Source organism: Microtus pennsylvanicus, chromosome 10 (genome assembly GCF_037038515.1).
Source record: "Microtus pennsylvanicus isolate mMicPen1 chromosome 10, mMicPen1.hap1, whole genome shotgun sequence".
NCBI classification, from domain to species: Eukaryota; Metazoa; Chordata; class Mammalia; order Rodentia; family Cricetidae; genus Microtus; species Microtus pennsylvanicus.
Window position 1 is genome coordinate 49,343,342 of NC_134588.1, and position 18,949 is coordinate 49,362,290.

The window sequence follows — 18,949 nt, forward strand, 5'->3', positions numbered from 1 at the left end:
GACAGAGTTTCTTTGTACAACCCTGGCTGTCCTGGAACTCACTCAGTAGACCAGGCTGACCTCGAACTTGAAGAGTCACCCGCCTCTGCCTCCTAAGTGCTGGGATTAAAGTGCAGCTACTAAAATTTTCTAAATAAAAGTTTTTAAGAGGAAAAAAGGCATGTGTGAAATCAATATCAAATACTAAATAAATGAACATTTCTATCAACATGGGCTAATTCTACTAGAGTAGAATTATGAAGTTTGCTTTAAAAGTTATTTATACACACTTCCGTTTCAGAGAGAAACAATGGAATACAAAGACATCTATAGCCCTGTCAAGTTCCCCAGAAAAAGGTAAGACAACTCCTGGTTTGCTACTAGAAGCTGTTTGGCCACTAAACTTTGAAACCCCCGAACTCCTGCCTTCAAGAAAGCATAGGAACAGGACCTAGGAGAGAAAAGAAAACCTTTGTAAACAGAAATTAAAGCAGACCCCCCTAGTACCCCGTGTCCTATTTCACACCACTGTTAACCAGCAAAGCAGAACTACCTTCCCTTTCTAGTTCGCGGACCTGATCCTCGAAGCTGCCTGGTGCGGTGGCACCAGGGTTCTCCCACCCAGGTCCTCTGAGAGCATCCCACCCTGTCTTGCGGATCAGCGAGCTCTGTCCAGACCTAAGGAACAGTTGTTGGGTTTAGTTGGGGGGTGAGGGGGGGGGAGAGGACGATGGCCACCCCGGCCCCGCCCCTCGCCCCTCCCTCCCGACCCCACGGTTCTACTTAGGGTCCTGGGGTTGCTCCCTAGCAGCTCAGAAAGCTGAGGCTGCCCCTCTGCCAGCACCTGGCTCCGGGGCCGCGCCCGCCCTCCACGCTGAGAATGGACAGCAGGGCGCGGAGCTCTTCCAGAGAGGCCCACGGGCGAGGTGGCAGATCCTCTTCTAGGGAGGACAAGAGGGCGAAGGCCGGGAGGGGCAGCGGAGGCCGCACGCGCCCGGATGCTGGGTCAGAGCGGCGGAGCTCCGGGCGGACCGGGACCCGGGGAGAACCCCGAGTCCCCGCCGCCGCCGCCGCCACCGTAGTGGACGTGGACGAGGTTCGGGGCTCCGGTGAGGAGGGCACCGAAGTGGTGGCGCTGCTGGAGAGCGAGCGACCAGAGGAAGGTATGGAGGGCAGGTCCGACCAGAGGAAGGTGTGGAGAGAGAGAGAGAGAGATCAGACAAGTGGAGTGAGTTACCCCACTGTGGCAAAGTCAGACTGCGTCCAAGATTCCAGTGTCTGCAAAAAGAAAGGCGTGAGTTAAGGCGGTTACTCAGTGGCAGAGACCAAAGCGCATTAGTCGAAGTACAAATAGCAATATCAGCCAAATAGTTTGTCCCTTTTGCCCAATGGATGGGAGTTGAAAGAGAGAGTGATTCAGGGCTGGCCCAGTCAACATGCAAAGGAACCACGGTGGTGACATTTGTGGTCATGGAAGGACCTGTGGACACAATGTGGAGGCTCTGAGCAACAACCGTGTGGCTCTTCTCATCCTTACCCAGCCTCCCCCACTCTGCCCAGGCAGCAGAGCCCAAAGAACCAAACCTGAGTTTAAATTTCAGCCTAGCCCCTTGCCAGCGGTGTAACCGCAGAAAAAGCGTTCTCTGTCAGCCATGTGGCCACAATGTATGTTCATAGGGTAGATGTGAGAATAAAGTAAGTCCTCCAATGCACCTTGCACAATGTCAGCTAAAAGAGAACACCACCATATCACGGGAGAGAATGCAAAGAAAGGGGTCCTTTTCACCTCCGTGGGTGCCACAACTCTTAGGGAGAAATGTATCTATCTACTCTAGTCCTTTCCATAGCAAATTTAAGAAAAAAAAATTATACTCAAAGAATAGCGGATGTTTGACGAAATTAAGAAACAGCAGGTTACATTGCCGTCTGCTGGCATGTGGAGATTTAATGTTTCTAGTTACCAGCAGTGTGATATATGCTGGATCATAGAAAGCAACTATTTATGGAAGCCTCATGCAGTTGAGCTACAGTGTAAATGGACCATGCATGTACTTTTTGCCTGATAACCCTTTGGTCCTTAGAAGTTGTTGGCTTCAATGCTATAAAAATGCAAGTTAGTTTGTGCTAGACCACAGAAGGGAAGGGGGCGAGGGAGGGTGTCCTGTTTATGGAGTCCTTTCTATGTGACAGGTGCACGCTGGGCGTTTTGTTTTTGAATTATTTAGTTTCATGCCATCACAGATGAGGGAAAATGCTTAGAGAAATTAAACAACTTGGTAGTATTGGGCAGAACTTTCTAGAAGAACAGAATCAATAGGAGAGGGTGTAGTGGGTTGGCTTACATGATGGTCCGGGTAATGCTAGAAAGGCAGAGAAACAGGTTCCCATTCCAGACAGTGGGACACCTTAACTGCCACTGAAAGCCTTAAAAGCCAGCCGTTCTCTGGAGAGTCAGAGCCCCAGTTCCATAAAACCTGTGAACAGACACAGACTGATATGCCAAATAGGTGGTTTCCAAGGACTAAGAAACACCCTACTCCAGTAAAGGGACTCTAATGGGAGAATTTCAGACACAAAGGCAGGCAGTACCAGGAACTTCTAGACACTTCAGCGAAACCTGAGACATGTCGAGCATGAGCAGGCATCTTTATGTGTATGCCAGGCAGGTCGGCTATAGCTCAGGAGCTGGCTCTTGTGGGATTGGAATTAATCGACATCCCATTGTATTATGAGGGAATTGGGCTTTAAAGAGGTTCTGTGCTCTGCTTAAAGGTCATCAATGGACATGAAATGATGGAACCAACTGCCCCCGCCAGCCTCCTGACCCTCGAGATCCCCTGCCTGTCCAGAAGTTTATCCCACCTTTCACAGCCCACACAATCCATCACACAGACAGTACCCCAGCCCTGGGAACTCTGATCATTCTGATATCTGGCTCATACCAGTTTCTCCAGACATATCTCCAAACTGTTCCGACTCCAGTGCTAGCACTAGACTGATAAATACTGCTCAGTAAATATGGTGATGATTGATATCATTGTTTTCCTAGGTGTCAAGCCCTCTGGGTTCGGGGCCTGTGAGTGGCTGCTTGTCCTCGCCTCCCTGTTCTTCATCATCCTAACTTTCCCTTTCTCCATCTGGTTCTGCATAAAGGTGAGTGTTGACATGACCCAAGAGGTCTTCTGTTGTCTCTCATAGGCCAACTAGGCCACTCTCAGTGGTTGATGCCCTCCTACCTTCCAGAAGAGAGCTGCTTCCTTCAAAACCTGGCTCAGTGTAACTCTGAAGCTTCCTTCATTCTCCCGATCTTCTTCTGTCGTGACTAGGATAATATGTCAGCAAATCGAGTGTGCGAGTGTGTGTGTGTGTGTGTGTGTGTGTGTAAGGGTGACACATTTAGATAGAGATTATGTGTAATATATATAATAGATTATAAATTATATAATATAATATAATATAATATATGTATGTATCCCTGTTAGCCTGAGAGATCCTTCAGAAGCTATATCTAGTTCATCCATGCTCAGTGATTAAAGAGCATCCCAGAATGTATCATGCACTGTGACCCCACAAAGAAACAACTCAGGCAACTTCTACAGATCAGGAGAGACAATTTCTTTGGTTCCCAGTGTTTTATTTACACTAATCTCAGAATTAAATGAAGACCGAGGTAGCTCAGAAAGCACTTGCTGAGGTGAATTAGAAGCTCGAGGCATTTAGAGAGAGAACAAGAATAGGCAGGGGAAGGCAGGCAGGTCTCTGTGGGTCCCAGGCCAGCCTGATCTATAGAGTGAGTTTCAGGACAGCCAGAGCTGTCTCAGTAAATAAATAAATAACTAGGGAGGGGACACCTTTGATGACAGTTTGACAGTTGGTTCAGAAGTGGGAGACCTGGACAGAAAGAACGCTAGACAGTGTGTGATGCAGCTCTCAGACAGCCACCGCCCACTTGAAAGGGAACCCAAAGCTGCCAAGGAAGTGAGGCTGAGGCTGGACGCACAGATGCAATTAGTGCTGGTGTTTGTTCTAGTCCTCACCGCTGTGCTTTTCCAGCCCCTCCTCCCACTCTTCCCACTAGACTGCACTGAATTGTAGCCCACAATTATTTTGGATCTATTTAAATTTTCGTGTGGTATTTAGTCCATTCTGTACTGATAGAATGTATTATGCTTGTTCATTCTAGGATGTTAAAAATTCAACTTGGGGGCTGCGGTGATAGATCAGTTGGTAAGGTGCTTGCTGAAGACTTGATATTGAGTCACAGAACCCACATAGAAAACAAACAAACAGATAAACATGGGGCAGTGATGGGGCATGCCTTTTATCTCAGCACTTGGGAGGCAGAGGCAGGTGGATCTCTGTGAGTTCAAGGCCAGCCTGGTCTACAGAGCAAGTTTCAAGACAGCCAGGGCTACACAAATGAACCCTGTCTTGAAATAGCAACAAACAGACAAACAAACAAAAACCAGGCCTTGTAGTGCACTCTTGTAATTGTACCTAGCACCAGGAAGGTGTCTTAGTTGAGTTTTCTATTGTGATGAAACACCATGACCAAAAGCAACTTGGGGAGGAAAAGACTTACTCTCACTTAGGCTTCCATATCACAGTTCGTCTTGGAAGTCAGTCAGGATCCAGGAGGCAGGAGCTGATTCAGAGGCCATGGAGGGTGCTGCTTGCTCCTCATGGCTTGCTCAGCCTGCTTTCTTATAGCACCCAGGACCACCAATCAAGGGATGGCACTGCCCACAGTGAGCTGCACCCTCTCCTATCAGTCATCAATCAAGAAAATGTACCACAGGCTTGTGCACAGGACAGTCTGGTAAGGCCATTTTCTCAGCTGACGCTCCCTCTTGTCCAACAACTCTGGCTTATGTCAGGTTGATGTGAAACTGCCAGCACATAAGATGAAGACAGGTCAGTCCCTGGGGCTCGACAGCTGACCAGCCTAGCTCTATGAGCTCCAGACTAATGAGAGACTCAAAAAACAAGGCAGATGAGATTGATAACAACAGCTAAGGCTTCCCATTGCCCTCTGGCCTCCACATCCACACTTGTTCACACACACACACACACACACACACACACACACACACCACTTGGTTGTAATATAAAATCTTTTTAAATGTTACTGGATTTAGGCTACTGGTCATTTGTTTGGGTTTTTGCATCTATAGTTATAAGAGAGATGGTTGTGTAATTTTTTGTGGTGTCTGTTATTTGCTTTCATGGAGCATAGTCATACTAGCCGCAGATAATATATTGCGATTTTCCTCAGTGTTCTGTATTTTGGAAGAATTTCTGAAGATTTGATAGTCGTTAGGAATCAAACCCAGACCTGAAGGTATGCCAGGAAAGTACTCTACCACTAACATATATCCCAGTCACAGTGTGATGTTTTGATATGCATATATATTTGAAAATATTACCACAATCACACTAACATGGGCATCCCTTTCAGTTAAGATTTTTGTGTGGCAAAACACTTCAGACCAGTTGATTCTCCTAGTAAATTTCAAATATAGTATTATACTATACAAATACAGCAGAGTCGCCGGGTGGTGGTGGCGCACGCCTTTAATCCCAGCACTCGGGAGGCAGAGGCAGGCGGATCTTTGTGAGTTCGAGACCAGCCTGGTCTACAGAGCTAGTTCCAGGACAGGCTCCAAAGCCACAGAGAAACCCTGTCTCGAAAAAACAAACAAACAAAAAAACCAGACAAACAAACAAAAAAAAAAAGAAAACCAAATACAACAGAGTAACTGTAGTCACTCTACCCTACAATAGATCCCAGGATGCATGCATCCCCCATAGTGGAACCTTTACCCCTTGCTCGACAGCTCCTGTTTCCCCATCCCCAGGTTCTGATAACTTCCATGTAAAAACAAAACTGTGCAGTATTTGACTTTTCCTGGTTCATTTCACTTAACCCAATTGCCTCTCCTTTTCCTCTAAGGCTAAAGACCACTTCCCTGTGTGCCATCCCAAGGTGTGTGAGTGTGTGTGTGAAGGGGGGGGACACACATGCCTCAGTGTACAGGTGGAGGGCAGAGGACACCCTCAGGCGTTCTCACCTTCCACGTTGTTTACGACAGGTCTCTTGTTGTCTACATCAGGCTCGCTGGCCAACAGGCTTCTCAGCTTTTTCTGTCTCTGCCTGCAGTCTCACTGTAGGAACACTTGGGTTACAGACAGGCATTACCATGTCCAGCTCTACTTGGGTTCTAGGGATTCAAACTCAGATCCTGAGCTGGAGAGATGGCTCAGCAGTTAAGAGCACTGTCTGCTTTTCCTGAGGTCCTGAATTCAATTCCCAGCAACCACACGGTGACTCACAACCATCTGCAATAATGTCTGTTGCCGACATTAAGGGCCTCATTGAATAAATGGGACCTCCTGAGACTGAGAAGCTTCTGTAAAGCAAAGGACACTGTCACTAAGACAAAAAGGCAACCCACTGACTGGGAGAAGATCTTCACCAATCCCGCAACTGAAAAAGGTCTGATCTCCAAATATGTAAAGAACTCAAGAAACTAGACCGTAAAAGGCTAATCAACCCAATTATAAAATGGGGCACTGAGCTGAACAGAGAACTCTCAACAGAAGAAGTTCAAATGGCCAAAAGACACTTAAGGTCATGCTCAACTTCCTTAGCGATCAAGGAAATGCAAATCAAGACAACTTTAAGATACCATCTTACACCTGTCAGAATGGCTAAAATAAAAAACACCAATGATAGCCTTTGCTGGAGAGGTTGTGGAGAAAGGGGTACACTCATCTATTGCTGGTGGGAATGCAAACTTGTGCAACCACTTTGGAAAGCAGTATGGCGGTTTCTCAGGAAATTCGGGATCAACCTACCCCTGGATCCAGCAATACCACTCTTGGGAATATACCCAAGAGAGGCCTTATCATACAACAAAAGTATATGCTCTACTATGTTCATAGCAGCATTGTTTGTAATAGCCAGAACCTGGAAACAACCTAGATGCCCTTCAATGGAAGAATGGATGAAGAAAGTATGGAATATATACATATTAGAGTACTACTCAGCAGTAAAAAACAAGGACTTCTTGAATTTTGCATGCAAATGGATGGAAATAGAAAACACTATCCTGAGTGAGGTAAGCCAGACCCAAAAAGAGGAACATGGGATGTACTCACTCATATTTGGTTTCTAGCCATAAATAAAGGACATTGAGCCTATCATTAGTGATCCTAGAGAAGCTAAATAAGAAGGAAAACCCAAAGAAAAACATATAGGCATCGTCCTGAATATTAACCTTCATTAGGCGATGAAAGGAGACAGAGACAGAGACCCACATTAAAGCACCGGACAGAAATCTCAAGGTCCAAATCAGGAGCAGAAGGAGAGGGAGCACGAGCAAGGAACTCAGGACCGCGAGGGGTGCACCCACACACTGAGACAATGGGGATGTTCTATCGGGAACTCACCAAGGCCAGCTGGCCTGGGTCTGAAAAAGCCTGGGATAAAACTGGACTCGCTGAACATAGCGGACAATGAGGACTACTGAGAACTCAAGAACAATGGCAATGGGTTTTTGATCCTACTGCACGTACTGGCTTTGTGGGAGCCTAGGCAGTTTAGATGCTCACCTTACTAGACCTGGATGGAGGTGGGTGGTCCTTGGACTTCCCACAGGGCAGGGAACCCTGATTGCTCTTTGGACTGACGAGGGAGGGGGACTTCATTGGGGGAGGGGGAGGAAAATGGGAGGTGGTGGCGGGGAAGAGACAGAAATCTTTAATAAATAAATAAATAATGTCTGGTACCCTCTTCTGGCCTTCAGACATACATGTAGACAGGACACTGTATGTATAACAAATAAATGACTCTTTCAAACTCAGGTCCTTACTATAGTTGTACAGAAAATGCTTTACCTACTGGGCAGTCTCTCTAGCTCCTACCTGCCTACTGAGACAAGGTCTGTGTAACATTGGTTGTCCTGGAACATGCTATGTAGACCATACAGGTGATCCTCCTGCCCTGCATCCCCCTAGTGATGAGATATTAGGTATGAACTACCATGCCCAGCATTGTTCTTAGTTCTCAAAACAAAAGAATTATTTGAGACAGGGTCTCATTATATATTCCAGGCTGTCTTGGAACTCACTATGTAGATCAGGCTGGCCTCAAACTCACAGAGATCCACCTGCTTCTGCCTCTGCCGTGTGACACCACACCTGACTAACAAAGATTTCTGTAACCTAAAATCACTCCTATGCAAAGGGTCTTTTGAATCTTTTTTTAAAAAATAAAGTATTTCAAAGTGTACTGCTTTTCCCTTTAGGTTGTACAAGAGTATGAAAGGGTAATTATATTCCGACTGGGACATCTGCTCCCTGGAAGAGCTAAAGGCCCTGGTAAGAATTACCCTCCATGGTTTTTAAATTCTTATCCCACCCCAGGATTTGTTGATTTTTTTAGTTTATACATAGTCATGATCCATATCTTAGATTACATGAAGTTATTTGAGTCATGAGATCTGTATTTCCAGTCTGTTCATTATAGGGCAGATTGTCATGAAATTCTCTGAGAAGCATTGCTAATAGGTAACAGGTGACCAAGAGAGGGCACATGCAGCGAGCCCCACACCAGGGCTAGTCTAATTGGAGCAGCAAGGCAACTACAGACCTGTGGCTAATGCTTGTTCCGAGTACGGTGTGTGTGTAAGTCAGAATCCAGTGACTTCTCAGAGAAAATCTGAGCTGGTTCTGAATTGGGGACTGAGGCAGATTAGATCTTGGAAGTCAAGCAAAATTCAGCATCTAGTAACAAATATGTCTTTAGCTGGTAAAAGAGACATATATTGAACCCTTCCATTGTTTTAGACTGAGCTCTGACTAGCAGGGACTAGAGGAATAAGGTGGTCTCTGATCTCTAGGACCTGAAAATCCAGAGGAGGTCCAACCTGGCAGGGGGGCATATCGCAAGAAGTATGGGTAGTCTGAGAAGTTTAGATTTGGAGATCCGAGACAGCCGAGAGGGCATAAGAAAGAACGAAGTCCTACTACACATATTCTGAGCGAGTCTGTGCTCTCAACAGCGCCTGCAAGAACAAGTTAAAAATGGAGAGCCATCCAGGAGACATGAATAGAGTTTCAGGATTCTCAGTCCACAGAAAACAGACCCAGACTCCAGTGCTCCAGGGCACGCCATCTTTGTATGGCCCTGGTTTTCAGGAACCTTCTCCGTTGGGGCAGCTGTTCGCCCATACACCCTGAGCACTGAGCGCTGCTACCAGTTTCCACAAAGAAGGGTGCCTGTCTTAGTCACTGTTCTATTGCTGTGAAGAGACACCATGACCACGCAACCCTTATAAAAGAAAGCATTTAGTCAGGGGCTTGGTTCATTATCATCGTGCTGGGGAGAGTGGCAGCATGCAGCAGATGCTGGAGCAGTAGCTGAGAGCTATATTCTGATGAGAGAGAGAGAGAGAGAGAGAGAGAGAGAGAGAGAGAGAGAGAGAGAGAGAGATAGCGCACCCAGGTCTGGCATGGACTTTTGAAACCTCAAGGTCCACCCCCAGCGACATACTCCAACAAGGCCACACCTCCTAATCCTTCTAATCATTTCAAAAAGTGCCACTCCCTGGTGACTAAGCATTTGAATATATTAGCCTATGGGGGCCATTCTTATCCAATCCAAACCACCACAGTCCCAAATCATCCAAGGGGCTTAGGAAACTTTCAGTTATCCAATCTACAGATACTGTGTATTGAATCTGTATAACTGTCTGGGGTAATGAGCGCTAACCCACCACCACAAAGCTGCTGGCATGATATTGCTATTCTGAGATCCTGGGGTTCACATTTTCAGAAATAGCACAGAAGTTGTCAGATCCACGCTGAAGCGCTAGTACAGTCATAGTAAAACAATAGTACACAGCACCTACAAGGCTCCACTAAGGTTAATATTCATGAACATTAGGTCAACTCACAGAGCTTGAGTCTAGAGGAGAGACAGTGTGCCAGAGATCCGGAAGGGTCCCTGTGATGCCCGAGTGACCAAGTGGTCTAGTTTTCTGAAATAGTCTGTTTATACCTGATATGTTGAGCTTAGCTTTAATAATGTACCCTGCTTTTACTTTCAAAAGTGTCACAGTCGAATAATGAATTATACGACAATATTTAGTTCTAGTGAGCTGCCCAGTGATCTCTGGGTAATGAGGGCTAAGAGGAGCAAAGCAGCCTAGCGCCAAAAAGACCGTCCCCAGCAGTCTTCACACTTGCCGTTCACCTGTTACTTTCCTCATGCCTTCTTGTAGGCCTGTTCTTTTATTTGCCATGCCTGGACACCTACCACAAGGTTGACCTCCGTCTCCAAACCTTGGAGATACCTTTCCATGAGGTGAGCTGCACAGTATGCTTGCTTTTCTCGTGACATGTCCATGGTCGACCGTCCAACTCAATCCCTAGGCAGAGTAACTATGATCAAAGGTCAGAAAGGTAAGCAGAGATGCGGACTACATCAGAATCGGAAGCATCATTATCAAAGTGTGTAGTCACCTCAGGGAAAGGTAGTCAGCCCAGGAGCCTGGGAGCAGGAACTAGAGCAGGAGCCATGGAGGAATGCTGCTCACTGGCTTGCTGCTCCCAGTCTGTTCTCTTTTCTTACACACCGCAGGACCACCTTCCCACAATGGGCTGAGCCCTCCCACACCAATCATCTCTCAAGAAAATGAACCACAGGCTTGCCCACAGGCCAGTCCTATGGAGGCATTTTCTCCATTAAGATTCCTTCTTCCCAGATGACCTTAGCGAGTGTCAGGTTGACATAAAAACCACAGAGCAGATGGGGCTTTTGATGGGAATCCCCAGCTTGTCCTCTAACGTCACCCCAATAAGTGTATGTGGGAGTCTTTCTGTCCTAGAACATGGCTCCCTTCCAGGAAACCCATTGGGCATCAGTCTAGGAAGGCCTTGACATAAAATCAACTGAATGTTTTCATATGAGAAATTTATCCTTGGTTTCTTCTTTTATAAAGGGATCTCTAACAAGATTTCTTTAAATTATGAGTTCTTTCATGTATTTCTTCTGAGCCTAGATTGTGTTCATGCTCTCCCCGCTCCTCTTCCTCCTCCCTCTTCTTCTTCCTCCCAGAGGCAAACATCATTAGGCCTGACTCTTTAGTGTACTTGATAAACCTTCATGCATTAAAAAAATGTCATTTTGAATAAAGAGTCAATTCTCCCACTACGCTTTTGTTTTTCCCTACGATAGTCTTACTCCTGGTAAGGGCATTTTAAATGCACTTAGTTCCTGTCTCCCACACAGGAAGGAGTCCAGGAATCTGGCCTGCATTACAACTTTCTTCTGCTTAGGTGGTAACCAAAGACATGTTCATAATGGAGCTAGACGCTGTCTGCTACTACCGCATGGAAAACGCCTCCCTTCTCCTGAGCAGTCTCGCTCATGTGCCCAAAGCCATCCAGTTCCTGGTGCAAACCACCATGAAGCGCCTCTTGGCACATCGGACCCTCACCGAAATTCTCCTGGAGAGGAAGAGCATTGCCCAAGATGTAAAGGTACCAAGATGAGTTTAATGGTCATTTGCTGAGTTTGCCACGTGCAAGGCATTTGGCCATAGAAGATGTCCTGAGCAGTCAATGACATCATCAGTCTAGGTACAGATTCGCTTCCGTCCCTTCCCCAAGGTCATGCCCCAGTGACCTTAAGCACAAGTGAAATTCCAGCATAGTACCGGGGTATTGGAAGCAGCCATAGGCAGGAAGGGTAGGACTGGTGGGGATGGACAGGATGGTTGATGACGATGTACCAAGATGAGCAGGCATGGTTCCCAGATGCTGAGTCTACCTGGGGAGATAAGCATAGTGTGCTCAAAGGTAAATAGTAAATTCAAGGAATACTTTCCGAGTCCAGATATCACACACCCTTTCATGATTCATTGCCAATTTGTTCATACAGAGGGGGGAATAAAAGTAAAAACTGCCACCAGACGGTGGTTAAAGGCACACACTTTTAATCCCAGCACTTGGGAGGCAGAGGCAGGTGGATCTCTGTGTGTTCGAGGCCAGCCTGGTCTACAAGAGCTAGTTCCAGGACAGGTTCTAAAGCTACAGAGAAACCCTGTCTCGAAAAATCAAAAATGGAAAAAAAAATAAAGTAAAAGCTGCCAGTGGAGAGATGGCTCAGTGGGTAAAGAGCTTGCTGTGCAAGCATGAGGTCCTGAATCTAGATCCCCAGAAGCCATGCAAAGAGTGGGCGTAGCAATGTGGCCCGGCTCAAGAAGGCAGAGCCAGGGTGGGGGTGTGGTTCTCTAGCCAACTAGTCCAGCCAATTAATGTGTTTCCAGTTCAATGAGAGACCCTATCTCAGGAAATAAAGTGGAGAACAATAGAGAAAGACACTCAGTGTTGACCTAGGGCTGTCTTATTTATAAACATGGGCATGCGCGCGCGCGCGCGCACGCACACACACACACCACATACCAAAACGAAAAAGGAAAGTCCCTTATAAGCAGTCTTACTGAGTCCACAGGCAGCCAGCTCTACAGTCTCATCCACAGCCAGGGTAGATGCCTCTATTACCATGACATGGTGGCAAGAGGTATTAAGACAGGCCAGAGAGATGACTCAGTGGTTAAGAGCACTGACTGCTCTTCCAGAGGACCCAGGTTCAAGTTCCTGCACCCACATGACAGCTAACAACTGTCTGTAACTCCAGTTCCAGGGGATCTGACACCCATGGAAAAACACCAATACAGAGAGAAAGAGATTAAGACAGGGAACAAAGCAGGGCTGCAGGCAGCTGGCCAGTCAGGTGACAATTACCACCAGGGACCCAGCTCAGTGTTGAAGTCATGGAGACAACAAAATTGGATTGGGAGGTTGTAGGAAGAAAGATGTGAAATGAAGGAACCAGGAGAACCAAAGACACTGAAATGACTGCTTTATAGAACCTGGAAAAAACACGCAGTGTCCAGATGTCTGTCTTGTCCAGAGTGTCGCTAATAACTAGTATTCCTATCTTGAGGGAAAGTGAAGGAGCTGGAAAATACAGAGAAGCCGAAAGAGGTAAAAAGAGGTAAAGATGGGTGATATGCGCAGGAGCTCCGCCATCGACATCTGAGCCACTCTGCATGTCCCCCACTGTTCCCTTCAGTCTCTTTGTTCCTCTCTCTCCTCTGAAGGAGAAAGGCCAGGTGCTGAGATCCAAGCTCCGTTTTGTTGCAGCGAGTTGTAATTTAGGCATGTATATACCTGTCTCCACAGATTATGAATTCCACGGACTTGCCACAGTGGGATGAATCGAGAACTGGCCCAACTGTTGTGGCCTCACTCCCCCCACACTTTCTCCACAGTCCAGCACCCCACCTGCGTAGCGTTCGCCCATCCTGCAGCTCACACTCCTCCGGCTTCCTCTCAGCTCTTTGCTCTGCCTGGAATTCCTGCCTTCTCCCCCGGGACAAACCTTGTTTGTTCCTTACGATGCCAGCTCATCTACGATGTATTTCTTCACATTTCTTATGCACACCTGCTTCCTCTAATTAGTTGGTCCTCTTAGGGTTTGCAGTGTACTGAGATTCCCACTAAGAAACGGTCGGAAGCTAAATTTGAAACGAACATGACCCAATACGAAGGGCTGCAAACCCTGCCCCTCACCCATTTCAGAACCCAGTTCATTTTTTCTTAGCTACATTTCCAACTTCAGTCACGAGGGGCAGAAAGGACTAAGAAGCAGGGGGATCCTAATACCACCAGCACTGCGAAAGAGAAAGTACCCTAGAAATGTTAGCCATTTGGCAGGCTCTCTGAGCCCAGACACGCTGGTTATTTAAGGAGTGAATTTTAAAACAAACTGGAAAAAAAAGATGTACTAGTTCCCTATCTGCGCATATGACAATTGTTCCCAAACCCAGTGGCTCAAAACAGCACAGCTTCCTGAACTCTTTCGTGGTCCTGAAGACCAGAGTACAGAATCAGCTTAAGTGGGCTTAAGTCCAGGCATCACCAGGCAATTTCCTTCTGGAGGTTGAGACAGAATCCAATACTTTGCCTCTCTCGGCATCTAGATCTACCTGCGTTCCTCCTCTGCCCCTGCCTCCCGACATCACAGAGCACCAGCCCCGCCCCATCCCTTCATCACAACACCTCTCTCAGATGAAGACACTTGTGATTATATCCTTCAAGGACCTTTGATCTAGTCACATCCTACAGTTCTCTTGGGTGGCAGTCATGGGCCCTAGTGACATGAACGTCTTTGAGAGCCCTTATTCAGGTTCCTACATCGTCTTTAGATCCAGTGATTATTCAATAGCACTGTGCAAGTTAAATAACTGTCTCAGACGCAGTGACATTGGAAGCAGAGCCCTGTGAAAGCACCTGTTCTGAGCACAGTGGGGACAGGCTATGATTTCCACCTGGGGAGCAGGTCTCACTGGCGTCTCAACTCTTCCCTCCACAGGTTGCCTTGGATTCAGTGACCTGTATTTGGGGCATCAAAGTGGAAAGAACTGAAATGTAGGTAGGAAAATAACCCAAAAGAACAGTATTTGAAAAATCATTTCAAACTCTGCAGCCACATTAATACTAGAGAAAACTGACCTGACATCTTATTGCCAAGATGAAATTGCTATGACCTCTAGGAGAGCTGTATTGTAGTTTCTAATTACACACTGGGGTCTTTTCACATAAAACAACATTTAATCATGTTTTGGAATTAGCTTAGTGGTTTTAGTCCGAACTTCACATATCCATCACCCCCCCAAACCCACAAGCCAGAACTCTCTAACCCCCTCACCTTAGCCCCCAGTTCTGCTTCGGTAGCCATGCCTGTTTCTGGATAGCTCACAGAAATGGAGTGACAGCCTAGAGACTTTCATCTGCTGCCTTTCATTCGACATAACTTTTCAACTCCATTCTCTGTTAGGCTCAAATAATATTCCACTTTACGATCATACAGAATTTTGTTTTTACATTCCTCCCCCAGCCACTTTGGGACTGTGATGGAAAGTGCTATAATGAAATTTTACTTCTGTGTCTTTTACGCACTATATTAGAATTGTTCTTATTAGTTCATTCTGTCTCCTCAAAATCAATTTTCTTTGATAAACTTAGATGAATTTTTCTGGCTTTTGTTTTTAATTGTACAGCTCTTCCAGGTTGTTTTTCATTATTTGAATTTACATGAAATCTTAAGTGAGAAAGATGACGACAAATTGTGAGTAGAAACTATGTCCTGTGTAGCTCGGGTGTCATGGCCTCATGCAGCCTCCGCAGTGGCCGTACCTGTACTTGGCACAGACCCCGAATGTGTTCTTCCCTGCTTATCTTCCATGTCACAACTCTAGGGACAGCTCTATCTTCTCATCTAGAATTTACTATTCAGGGCTGGAGAGACGGCTTGGTGGTTTTGAGAATTGTCTGCTCTTCCAGAGGACCTGGGTTCGATTCTCAGCCCCCACCAGTCAGATCACAACTGTCTATACCTCCAGTTGCCCTCTCTGGCCTCCATGAGTGATAGGCATGCAGGTGGTGCACAGACATACATGTAGGCAAAATACTAATACACATAAACTATGTCTTTAAATTAAAAAAAAAAGTTGCTATTCGTGGAACAACAGTAGGAAAGTCTGTGAGAATGCCCTGGTGCATGGTCAGGGCGCACACCTATGCTGTCTTCTTTTTCAGTAAGGATGTGAGGCTGCCGGCTGGTCTTCAGCACTCTCTGGCTGTGGAAGCTGAGGCTCAAAGACAGGCCAAAGTGCGGGTGAGCCATTCCTGAGCACTCCATCCTCCCACCCCTGCCTCTGAAGAGCATCTTCAGATGAAGAGCAGACCCAGCGAAGGCCTGTTGGTGGAGAATGTCTCCCCGCACTCTCCCACATTGGTCTGGGAACTGAGCAGAATCTGGCCGTACCCCAGCACTGTTGACAGAGTGTATACAGCACTGATCTTGCAGTATCTCAACCTCCCCCCAAATTTCCTGCTAACATGTTCCCCTCCTTTCCTTCCACCCTCTCTCCTTAAAATCTCCCCTTGCCATCCTTCCTCTCTTGTGGTGGGATTGTCCCTGGATGGCCGAGGCCCCGTCACCCCTAGGATAATGGAGGGATGAAAAGAGGCAGATTTCTTTAAACTAACTGAGTGCATGAAGAAAAAGACTCTAATCACATAGAAGAATCAATAACAAAAGACTCCAAGAGAGGGAGGGGGGAAAGAGGAAGGAGGCCTTTTGGGGCACAATGGCATCTGGGTCTCTGAGCCAGTTACCAGTGCCTAACGTTTAGTGGCATCTGTGAGACAGGGTCCAAGAGCTTTCTCTTCTGAAATGCTTACCCATTCTTTTGTGACCGTGTTATAATTCCATGTCTGTCACCAGAACTCAGACCAACTTGTCCTCCGTACAACAAGCAAGATCCTCCTAAGTTTTCAAGCCTCCCACACATTAACAATACCTTACACTTCATGTATCCTTGTCATGACCTGTAACAAAATCCACCTTCAATTTTGATTGCTAGTTTAATCTGTTCCCTCTCGTCACAATCCGTCAGAGAGAGACTGAGTCTAGTGCCCCAGTTTAACAGTGCCTGCCACGGAGATGTGTGGTACTTGCTTTCTGGGTCACACTCAATGGCAAGCACTTAAAACCCTGATGAAATAAAGAGGCACGATCACGTTGCTTTTCTCCGTATATGTTCTGTAGATGATTGCTGCAGAAGGGGAAAGGGCTGCTTCGGAATCCCTGAGGATGGCGGCCGAGATTCTGTCGGGCACCCCAGCTGCTGCTCAGCTTCGATACCTGCACACTCTGCAGTCACTGTCCACAGAGAAGCCATCCACTGTGGTTCTGCCTTTACCGTTTGACATGCTAAACCTCCTGTCTTCCCCCAGCAACAGAACACAAGGGAGCATCAACTACCCAAGTTCTTCCAGACCTGTTGAACCACTAAACCCCAAAAAGAAGGACTCTCCTATGTTATAGGAGTGAATGGGCAAAATGCAATGTGAATCTGCCATAGAAAACCAAATCCCCGAGTGAGGCATTCAGTCCTTCCTGCCCTTGTTTGGTGGCCAAATAGAAGGCATTTCGTGTGTGTCACAAGACGGCCACGTGGATGAGAGCACAGTGAGATGGCAGTGGCTGAGAAGGCACCTAGCTCGTCGTCGTAATTACAGGAAGGAGACGTAGACTTTCGACTGTCTGTGTGGTTCAGGTTTGATCTCTGAAGACCTAGTTCAGATATCTTCCCCTGCGCCTTACCTGTCCTGTCACAGACTCTCTGCAGACCCCACAGCCCTTTCTGTGAGCCCCTGTCAATGTGCTCATCACACCGAGTGCTGAGCTGTGCTCCAGTGCAGTTCTTCCCCCTTCGGGCACCCTCAGAACTCCCACTCAGCCTGTGAAGCCCTGCTGCTATCACTTAATCTGTCAAGCCTGTAATTCCAAACTCTCCCAGAAAATAGTCCAAAGGCATAAAAGCTCCTTGGTCAGGTCTGTCATGGCAACAGCCCTATTTCCTCAGTCCCAACTCTCTTCTAGTTTAATTTGTATTTATGATAAATATTCCAACAACAGAAACTTCAAGGAGAAATGGTTTCTTTTAGCTCAGGAGTCCAGGTTACAGTCCATCAGTAGGGAAATTAAGGCAGGAACCTGAAGCAGCTCCTAGTCATAGGTGGAGATGCAGGCAGGAACCTGAAGCAACTGGTCATATCCCACTCACGTGCAGAAAGAAATGAGTACAGGATGCTTAGTTGCTTGAGTTCAGCTCCGTTTATCCACTCCTCCAGTTCAGGGTTCCCTCCTAGGGAATGGTGTCACCTGCTGCGGGCTGGGTCTTCCTACACTGATTAATGCCAGGGTCCAGCCTCTGCTTGGGTTCAGGACCTGAAGTGGGGAAGGGACATCGGCACAAGGAAAACTTCTGACCACCAGGTGGATTGCTCTCAAGTGGTCCAGAATAGCTCAGGCCTTCTTTGTTTATACTTAAACAGAGTTTTATTACCTGGGTTACATGAACAGCTTTATTATTGGCTTCTACTTTTAAGAAACATATCACAAAATCATGCGCATTATGAAAGCCCCCATTGTTCCCCTTTATGCTTCACCAAATACACCTTCCCACCCTGCATAACCTTATTCTAGACAGAGTTCAGCGTTTTCCAGGCTTAACTAAATATGGAGCCAGACACATCCCGCTCTCCCAGCACTTATGCCAGCTGGCAGCTACTTGCGGTTACAAAGTTAAAAGGTAATAGACATAGGTGCAATGCTTTAAGGGCAACAATATTCAAACCAGACAACTCTTTCATGTCTGCAAGATATATCTTTATGCAGCTCCTTTTTCTCCAAGAGGGTCTGATGACTCTCCCTGTAAAAGGCAGACTTTGGCAAGCACTCTTTCCCTTTCTCACTACACCGTACTTCTTCCTGTGTGTGGTAAAGATGGATCTATCACCCCACATTTTGCATTGTATTCTTCCCATTGATTCTATGCTTGGTGTCCAGGGAACTTACTCTCAACAGGTGGCACTATGTGTATTTCCAAGGTCTTTTCCCTGTTCTGTATATGCATGCCTTACTCTGCTTCCAGAACTGTGAGGCATGGCTAATGTTCCAAGTGTTGCTTTCTCTTACGTAATTAACTATTTCTGTTGAGTCAGAAAAGTTCCAGGATTGGGAGTTGTGGTTAGAAATTCCAGATAAGAGATTTGAAAAGCATTAGTCCTCTTTTGAATCTTAGGGGAACTTATCTGAGAAAGAAGAGAATTTTCAGGGAAAATTACAGCTATTGTATGTGTGACTGAGAAAAAGTAAAACTAAAACCACCCAAAGAATCACCAGCATAATGAGAGAGAAAAGAGCCTGCAAGCTGCATGAATTTTGCGAATTCCTATGCTGTCTCGTAGACTGCTGGTCCTTGTCAGGTATGAGTCCATTTCCACACATACCTTGCTCCACAGAAACCCATTGAACAGGCAGTCC

At 46.5% G+C, this 18,949-nt stretch overlaps 1 protein-coding gene across 2 annotated transcripts; it reads left to right on the forward strand.

Annotated features, from left to right (window-relative positions):
* Nucleotides 1-859: 859 nt before the first annotated feature.
* Nucleotides 860-16,945, forward strand: Nphs2 (NPHS2 stomatin family member, podocin). Of its 2 annotated transcripts, XM_075987446.1 has the most exons (8): nt 860-1,142; nt 3,029-3,132; nt 8,289-8,361; nt 10,266-10,348; nt 11,323-11,526; nt 14,426-14,481; nt 15,652-15,730; nt 16,667-16,945. In XM_075987446.1, exons 1-8 carry the CDS (start codon nt 860-862, stop codon nt 16,943-16,945), a joined length of 1,161 nt encoding a protein of 386 aa, XP_075843561.1. The 2 variants fall into 2 exon arrangements, with proteins under 2 accessions (XP_075843561.1, XP_075843562.1); XM_075987447.1 differs by lacking the exon at nt 11,323-11,526.
* Nucleotides 16,946-18,949: the final 2,004 nt, after the last annotated feature.

Coding starts and splice junctions, on each gene's coding strand:
- Nphs2 (XM_075987446.1), top strand. CDS start 860: ATGGACAGCAGGGCGCGGAGCTCTTCCAGAGAGGCCCACGGGCGAGGT. Junction 11,527..14,425: donor GCATTGCCCAAGATGTAAAG/GTACCAAGATGA, acceptor TTCCCTCCACAG/GTTGCCTTGGATTCAGTGAC. Junction 15,731..16,666: donor AAAGACAGGCCAAAGTGCGG/GTGAGCCATTCC, acceptor TATGTTCTGTAG/ATGATTGCTGCAGAAGGGGA.